Below are 9647 nucleotides of genomic sequence, written 5' to 3' on the forward strand. Positions count from 1 at the left end.
AAGATTTTATATGCACATAAATCAACATATCTATATACATATATAATATACATGTTTTATACCTATCATATATATATTTATATACATAAATAACCAATATTAAATATTAATATTTATTTTTCAGCAAAAAAACATTTTACCTACAAGCAACAAACAATGCAAAATAATTGCAATTTGAAAATAAAAGAAGGATATTATGGGTAAAAATTTAGAACTCCATCAGAAGACATAAAATTTTATTTGAATCAATGAAGAAATGTATCTTTGTCATGAGAGGGATGACATAATATAACAAAAATACCAATATTATATCTATCTAAATATATATAATAAAAATTCAGTTGACCTTTTAAAAACTCATCTTAAAACATACATAAACAAAGATGTGTAGGTTGTTGTCATTTTTTTTCCATTTTTTATTATATTTTCTTTGTTCCTTTTTTCCTTATCTTTTAAAATTATTTTGTTTTTAATTTTTTATCTTTTATTTCTTTTTTAAGTTGTCAGTTTTTAATGGAGTAACAAAGGGAGTAAACACACCAACTAAATACTGAGCCATGTACAAAGTAATAGTACTAAAATAATAAAGTAATGGTGAAAAATCAGTGGAACTGAATATAAAACTCAGATGCACGCAAACACTAGAGAGAGAGAGAGAGAGGGAGAGGATAGATTTGATAGTCTTATATGTTGACACAGCAACATAATTGCAGAAAGGCAGGTTATTTTGTATATATTGCTTGAATAGGGAGTTACTATAAGGAGATAAATAGAGTTGGGTTCCTACCTTCCATGTGTACAAAGGTGAACTCCAGAAACATTTAACAACAAAATGTGAAAGATATAATGAAACACTGATAGAATAAAATGTTGAGATACATCTTGGTAATCTATAGTGGGGAGGATATCTTATAAACACATCTTTAAAAAAGAATTCAAAGGTAAATTTTTAATCAATATAAACATATTAATTGTAAAAATAATTTCAGTCTAATGAAGTAAAGTAGAAACAAAATTAACAGACCACAGATTCAAAATAAATATTTATATATGAAATCGATGATTCATCACACTAAATGTCAAGATTATTACAAAACATCTATACTTAAGACAGTGTAGTGTTGTCTCAGAATCAAAACAATAAATGGAAGGGATAACGGAAGATGGAAACAAATGCAGGAATACAAGGACAATTGATGAATTGTAAAGGTGTCATTATAATCAGTAGGGAAACACTCTGCAATAAGTGGTATTTGTATGATTGTTTATATCAATACATAAAAAAGAAATTGGATTCCAACAGGTATCGATAACTCTAGCTACATGTTGGATTAAACAACCAAATGTAAAGAAGAATACTTTAAATCATAAAAACCACAGTAGAGAGAGTGGTAGAATGCCCATCTTTCATGTGGGAGACCCGAGTTTGATTCCTGGACCATACACTCACTCCCACCACCCCCCAAAAAATCACAGTAGACTATTTTGACCTATCAATTGTAGAGATATTTCACATTTAAAAGACCATAAAGGAAAAGATTAATAAATGTACCTGTATTGCATTTTCTGTATTTATAAATACCACAAAACATTAAAAATAATCTACAGAAGTGAAGATGTTTAAAATGCATATATCTGAATAACAAATGATATGATCTAAAATATATAATTATTTAAAAGCAATTTATAAAAGATAAGCCAATAGAGAAATCAGCAAAGGACATGCACTGGAAAATCTTCAAAAGAGAAAGAGATTATCCAGTTAATATCTGAAATGATATCAAATATACTATAAACCAAAGAAATACAATTAAAGTGTAAAGTGTTTTTATCCACATCTAAATGACAACATTAAAAAAAATCCTTGCAAAACCCTGTATTGGCAAGGTCACGAAAAAATAAAGATCCCCTCAAAGATCCAGTGGAAGTGAAAATTTCTACAATTTTGGAGAGCAATCTGGGAATTTCTAGTAAAATTAGAATGTTTATACCTAAAAATAAGCATTTTCATTTCCAAGTATATAATAGAGAGATATTATCATGTATTTGAAAAAATATATGTTTATTCAATTGAACCATTATTTATAACAGTAAACAAATGGGATTACTCTGTCTCTTAAAAGGATGAGATCTAAATAAATTTTAGCAAATGCAAAGTGTAATAGAAGACTTCGTAGCCATTAGAATGAACAGCCTAGAGTGATTCATATCTAAATAAATAAATCTTAAAATATAAAGTTGAGTTAAAATAAATTTTAAAATAGTATTATATTTTAAATAATAAAATATTAACATTTATATCAATTTTTAACATAAGCAAAATTAATGCCAATGAATTTATACATGAGAAAAATAGTTTAAAAATTCTACAGAGGAATAATGCTTTCTTTCGAAAGACAGAATAATTTGTTGTGAAGTTTGCTTAAAGACACTTATTGACTCTAATAATCCATTTTTTCACATTGAAAAAGTCTGAAACAAATCTGGCAAAATGGTGTGAATTTGAAATATTACACTCTGCATCATTACCTACATTTAAATCTTTAATTGAAATAGTTTAGAAGAAACAGATGTGAATATGCCCAAAGATCCCCGAGGACCAGTTTCCTATTTTCCTTAATGCATTTTTTAAATAAAAATTTAGACTAAATTACCCCATGCACAAACAGCTAAGAAAACATTTTGAAGCATCCTTTGGCCTCTAGTTATACTATTGTACATATCGTTTGAGGCAGTGAAGGAAAAATAATGAAAAGAAGTCTATAAAAGACACTGTATACTATGAAAAAAAAAACAATACGAATTTGATTTTCTGAAGGATATATAATCTAATTATTCTAATGGCCAGAGACTTTAAATTAACCTTTATAATGCAGAAGACTTTCTGACTTTCTTAATGCAAATTACAACCAGCTTGAATACTCTCATTTTTCCACCATAAGCTAAGATGTGACTGCCTGGAATATATAAAAGCCTTTCATCAATTATGAGTCTATGAGGATTAACTTATTTGATTCTCAAGAGAAATATGAGTAAATATAAATCCAAACATAGATGAAAAATGAAGTAGAATATAACTCCCTGGCACATGTTTGTCAGGCATAATTTCTGTTTTTTTTAAAATGATGTGTGCATCACATCCATGGATGACAGTAACTAATGGGCTGATGTACTTGTAAAAAAACAGTGTGTTTATTTTCAGGAAAGCCAATAATCTTTTCATGTATGGAGAAAAACTGTGGATTTATGTTTGTCAGCTTATGGGTTTGGTGGAATTCATATAATTTTGTGCATATTTATTTATCTAGAGAATTTAGCAGAAAGATCCCTAATTTCCAACTACCAGTTGACAAATAAATGTATCTTTGATTTCTCTTTATTCAAGGATATTTAGTTTTGGACTTTTCTGAGCTTCCAACAACAATTAATGAGCCGGTTTTCTATTAATTACAAATATTTGTAATTTATTATCCCAAAACCTGTTTTCAATTTAGATAAAATACTTTCAATAGAACCAACATTTCATAGAAAAATACTGATGGAATAATTGATATTTGAATAAATGTTATTGATACATTTTTAAAATATCTGCACATACAAAAATAAATAACATTTTCTGATGTGTAATGTATACCGGATTTTGCACTAAACACCTTGGTCATCATGGTTCTGCCTAGAAGTCCTGTCTGGAGCTGATGTGCTGGGTCCGCAGTCTTCTCATTGCCGCTTTCATCTCCTGATTCCTCAGGGTATAAATAATGGGGTTCAGTAAAGGTGTGATAACTGAATAAAACACAGACAGAAATTTATCTACTGAAAAACTACTAAATGGCCAAGCATAAATGAAGATGCATGGCCCGAAGAACAGAGTGACCACAGTGATGTGAGCAGACAGGGTGGACAGGGCCTTGGAGAGTGCCCCCGAGGACCAGCGCCAGACAGTTACCAGGATGATGGTGTAGGAAATGAGCAGGAGTGTGAAGCAGATGAAGGACAGCAGTCCACTGTCAGCAATCACCAGCAACTCCAGGACATAGGTGTCAGTACAGGCAAGCTTTAGAACAAGGGGAAGATCACAGAAAATGTTGTCCACCACATTGGGACCACAGAAGGGCAATTCGATAGTAAAAACCATCTGGCTCATGGTGTGCACAAAACCAACAACCCATGACAGCAGCACTGAGCCCACGAGCACCCGACGGTTCATGATGGCTGTGTAGTGGAGAGGTTTGCAGATTGCAATGTACCGATCCACAGCCATGACTATGAGAAGAGTCATCTCACTGCCCCCTAAAAAGTGGAGGAAGAACATCTGAGCCATGCAGCCCCACCAGGAAATAGTTTTATTCTCCCTGAGGAGATTGATGACCAACTTAGGGGTTGTAATTGTGGAAATAAACATGTCAAGAAAGGAGAGATTTCCAAGGAGGAAGTACATTGGAGTGGAGTGCAGGTGAGAATCAAAGATTACAGAGACCACAATGAGAAGGTTTCCTGTCATGATTGCTGCATAGGCCAACAAAAATATGAAGAAAAAGAACATTTCAAGTTCCCAGTTGCGGGTGAGTCCTAACAAAACAAACTCAGACATCATTGAAATGTTCATCATGTCCTTCAGGTAAGATTTTCTTAAAGTCTTTAAAGTGAAGGTAGTCTGGAGCATGACATCATTTCAGCTGAGATAGTTTTGAAGGCTAAGACATATAGAAAGTGATTATTTGATTCCTCTAGGAAGAAAGCAGATGGACATTTCTGAAAAATCCATTGTAATGGATTATTAAGAATTATTTTCATGTTACCAATTTTTCTCTGCCAGAAAGGTACAGATGATGAGAAACACATTGTAAAGTTATGTAAATGTAGTTTGCCAGCATAGATTGTATCTCCATATGGATTTATTCTTACTACTATCATGAGTTCACAATTTCATGACCCATGAGTTTAATGAATCAATGAACAAAATGAGTGAAATTATTATCAGTCAAATGAGAGTTCAATTGAATAAAAGCATACCCACTTACTTTTTTTTTAGTGTTTTACCTCTATACCTTCACTCAATTTGAAATATTCAGATATGTGTGTATGGGTGGAATTATATACCCCATCAGTATGTTACTTTAGTATATTTGTTCTATCAGATATACTATATGTTTGCCTCCAATTTCATCCTCCAATTAAATACCAATGATTGCAGTGACTCCTAAAGGTTTAACGTGACTATTGTCTCCAATGCATCCTTACCTTTTTCCCCACAGAGAAAATATAATCATAAAATAGAATAATTTTTTCAGGAAGCTTCTGGACATTTATATAAATGTTTTGCTTTGTCCAAACTTTTTGTGATTAGTTCATTGTACCTCTTATTTGGCACATGAATTTAAAGGATACCTCAGATTAGGTGACATGATTGTGTAATTTGTATCTTACTTTCTCAGTCTTGATTTAAATCTTTTGGTCCCAGCTTTCTAATATATCTGTACCAACTTGGCTTAGGCATTTAGATACCACTTTACTTTTCATTCTTTATTTCCATCTTTTTTAAATTTATGTATTGATATACCACACACAAAGAAACACATAATAATAAACAAATGCATACTTATATCACACCCTAGATATGGAGCACCAGTATAGAATGTGGAAAATCAGGTTGGAATTTCAAGTTTTTGCCTAGTTCAACAAATATTCAGATGATATTGTTTAGCCCAAATATCAGAAATTTTTCCAAATAAACTAAGAGTCAAGATTCAAATTTTACTCCTGGTCTCAATTTTTCTAGTGAAATATTGTGTATTAATTTAATTTTCTGTAAATTTAAAATATTAGAGCCTGATTTCATTTCTCTCTATAGGACCTATATCTGAGGAGATGAATGGTTTATGAATGGGAGAGCCTAACTTTACCAATGCCATTTATATGGCTGAAGATTAAAAACTAGCCCACCTCTTTCAATTGTGGTTTCTTGCTTGAGGGGAATAAGAAAAGCTAGGGGGTCTCCAGTATTATGTGTTGATATTCAGTGACAGCATCATTTCTGTGCTTTTCCACAAAAGCAGTTAATTAGAACAGCTGATGTATGTGGAAAGTTGTAATTAGCAATTGTTTTGAAATAATTTGGGGCTCACAGTTTCCAGTGAGTATGAGTTTGTTAGCTTTTCAAAAAAGTATGAAGCCTTGTATATGTATGATAATCCACACATAAAGTTCACTCATTAACAAAGAAAATATTTGGAAAAAATCAAATTAGTGGTGGAAATAACCTTTGTGACTACATTCTTAACTAAATCAATATACTTGTATATGTAATAGACAGAGTTTTAATATTAATTTAAATGACCATGGTCTTTATACTCATATACACATTAGGTAGAATAATCAAAAGAATTGCCTTAGAAACAGGAAGAAAAGAGCCATTGGGTTCAGAAAAACAGGGGCTAGTCTTAGAGTTTATATCAAATTTAACAAAAATGAAAATATTAGCAGTACAATTAGGCAATTGTATTAAGTAAAAGATCCTGTGAGCTAATCAAGATGGTAAGTGTAGATGAGGGGAATACAAAAAGAAATTGATTTAAATTTAATCATTCACCTCACTAGCATTCCATAAATGTTACCTGAATTAAAATAAATACTCAAAGTAAATACAAAAATAATTACAGTAAATATTTAAAAAAAGTCAGTATTCACCATTATTTTCATCTTGCACCTTATTACACTAAATTCCAGACCTGGACTAAGTTTGCAGGTGCTAAACTTAGTCAAAGAAGAACTTAATTTTTCCTATAATTTCTATTTTTTAAACTATTTTGCCTTTTTATGCAATCTGGATTAAACAAATCCCAATTTGTATTTTGAAAACTCAAGCTGAATGTTAAAACTGACAGTTCTCTTCAGGAATGTGAGTGTTATTCATCGGCCACAGTGTGGCTTTTCTGTTACTTACTGTAACTGGATGCACTTTTCCTTAAGCTAGGAGACCTAAATTATTTGTATCCTTTTGTCTTCCTCATTAGAACACTATTTCTGCCTTCAATAATCAAGTTTTACATAAAATGTCTCAACTTTTAAAAAATATATACAATCGAATCATCTAGTTGGTAATGCTATTTAACCTACCTGGTGTAGCTGAAGAGTGATGGCTTCAATGAAATGTAAACACAATGAGATTCTGAATATATATGGGTTATTTTTGTACCTTTAGGAATATACAAGATAATCATTAGAAGGTTGAATAAAAGACAGAAAACCTATGCATAAGATGTAGTTTATCAACTGCCAGAGGGAATTGTTAAATTAAACCTTTTGTTTTCCCTAAGGTAGAACAAGCTTACTCTCTCAGTATTTAAGTAGATTGTTAATTCATCAAGTGTATCAGCCATTCTAACATTCTACAGAAAGGTTTCTAGAAGGTGCTTTCTCTTGAAAGCACCAATTCAGTTTGTACAGTTTTAGAGGGTGATAGCAAATGAAACTATCATAAAATGCAGGGTTGGGTAAACTATAATTATAATAACTTAATTTTTTAAGTCTGAAAATTTCTGATTAATTTCATAATTGAATGGTTTTATTTATGTAAAATTAAAATTGGCAGTGTTGACACCACTCAAGCTTATAAGGAAATTCATAGACTGGTCTTCAATTAATAAAGAGAAAATCTTGTATTACCAAATTAAGGTATTTGCAAATAGACAAGATAGAGAGAGCAGAGAGAGAGAGAGAGAGAGAGAGAGAGAGAGAGAGAGAGAGAGAGAGAGAGAGAGATTGAGAGACAGAGTTTTCACCAGTTTAATGCTCTTTATTGATTATTGAGAGTAGTGGAGTTTAAAAATCAACGATTGTATTTAGAATTTCACTGTCCTTTACTATTGCATAGAACTTCATGATATCACACTCAGCAATATAAAAGGAAGAACATGGAGACAACACAGGTGCTTAATTTTATGTTTAAAAAAATAAGCAATGTACTAAAAGCTGAGAAGCAACAAATGATGGTGGATGAAGGAATGTTACATGTTTACATGTTAATTCTTTACATGTAACCCCTCCAATATTCTCAACCATATGAAAAAGAAGGGAAGTGAAGATAGTAGAAATATTTTAACTATGGTTCCACATTCACTTCTTTACCCCTTAGCAGATATTTCTAGATCATTCACTCCTTCTAAATGAACCTTAGAATTTAAATTTTGCATTCTGTGCAACCACTAGCTATCAATCACAATTGCCCTGAAAAATAAAACCTCCATTAAATATCTCTGGTGAGAAGCTATTTGCCAGGGTTTACCATTCTCTGAAAACAGAGAGTTCTTTTTTCTTAAAAACCAACAACAACAAAAAAGGAAAGGCATAATTTGTCATTTCTTTATTTTCCAAGTGTGGGCAAGTATTTAACAAAAGCAGGCAAAATTTCATTCACTTCAAATTCCAGTAGCTTCAAAGTGAATTAAAACAAGCTGTCGCCCTTTTACGAGAGTTGATCATCTGGTTTCCAGTCTCATTGCCAGTGTGCTGGCTTGATGTATCCCAGTGTAGAGCTGCCCAAACAAGGCAGATATCCACTATATCCACTCGAGTTCCTGAGGCAACAATTACAGATTTCTCTAGTCCAAAGCCCATGGCTTCAGGGCTCCTTGCTGGCTCCCAGATGGCAGGTGCTAGCCAGGCAGGCTGCCAGGCTAGCAGCCTCTCGGTAGGATATGCCAGGGCAAGGACAGAGCATGAAGGAATTACTTTCCCAGGACCAGTTTTTTTTAACTTTTTGTTTGTTGTTGTGTAATATAGCATATATACAAAGCAAAGAAAGAAAAAAGCAATAGTTATCAAAGCACTCTTCAACAAGTAGTTACAGGACAGATCCCAGAATTTTTCAGGGTCTACCATACCATCCTCTCAGATTTTCCTTCTAGCTGCTCCAGAATGTAGGAGGCTGGAAGGAATTTATATATTTTATCATCACAATGGAATTTTTTTCTATTTTGTAAAAAATAGCACATATACAAAAAGCAATAAATTTCAAAGCACAGCACCACTATTAGTTGTAATACAGATTTCAAAATTTGGCATGGGTTACAATTCCACAATTTTAGGTTTTTACTCTTAGCTGCTCTAAAATACTGGAGACTAAAACATATCAATATAATGATTCAGCAATCATATTCTTTGTTAATCCTAACTTTTCTGTATAACTCTGCCATCACCTTTGATCTTTCTATCCCTCTCTTTAGGGGTATTTGGGCTGTGGCATATTAATTTTACATGTTGGAAAATGTGGGGTAGGGAGATGGAACTAGCTGATAATTCTGAAGAGGCTGGGCCCTGTAGGTTTCAGGACGTATCTGGGCCAGGAACCTATCTGGAGGTGTAGGTTTCTGGAGAGTTACTCTTAGTGTATGGAACCTTTGCAGAATCTTATATATTACCCTAGGTGTTCTTTAGGATTGGCTGGAATGGTTTTGGTTAGGGCTTGGCAAGTTATGATAGGTAGCAATGTCTAAGTGAAGCGTGCTTAAGAGCAACCTCCAAAGTAGCCTCTCAAGTCTATTTGAAATTTCACTGCCACTGATAATTTATTAATCACTTTTTTTTCCTTTTGGTCAGGATGGAATTGTTGATCCCAACAGGGCCAGACTCATCCCTGGGAGTCATCT

The 9647-nt window shown here is 32.5% G+C and overlaps 1 protein-coding gene across 1 annotated transcript; it reads right to left on the minus strand.

Moving 5' to 3' along the window:
• Window positions 1-3673: 3673 nt before the first annotated feature.
• LOC143654949 (olfactory receptor 4L1-like) lies at window positions 3674-4606 on the minus strand. Its single transcript, XM_077126558.1, has one exon. The coding sequence runs from the start codon at window positions 4604-4606 to the stop codon at window positions 3674-3676; it is 933 nt and encodes a 310-aa protein (XP_076982673.1).
• Between the last annotated feature and the right edge of the window lie 5041 nt (window positions 4607-9647).

This window comes from Tamandua tetradactyla, chromosome 14, assembly GCF_023851605.1.
Source record: "Tamandua tetradactyla isolate mTamTet1 chromosome 14, mTamTet1.pri, whole genome shotgun sequence".
In the NCBI taxonomy this organism is placed as follows: domain Eukaryota; kingdom Metazoa; phylum Chordata; class Mammalia; order Pilosa; family Myrmecophagidae; genus Tamandua; species Tamandua tetradactyla.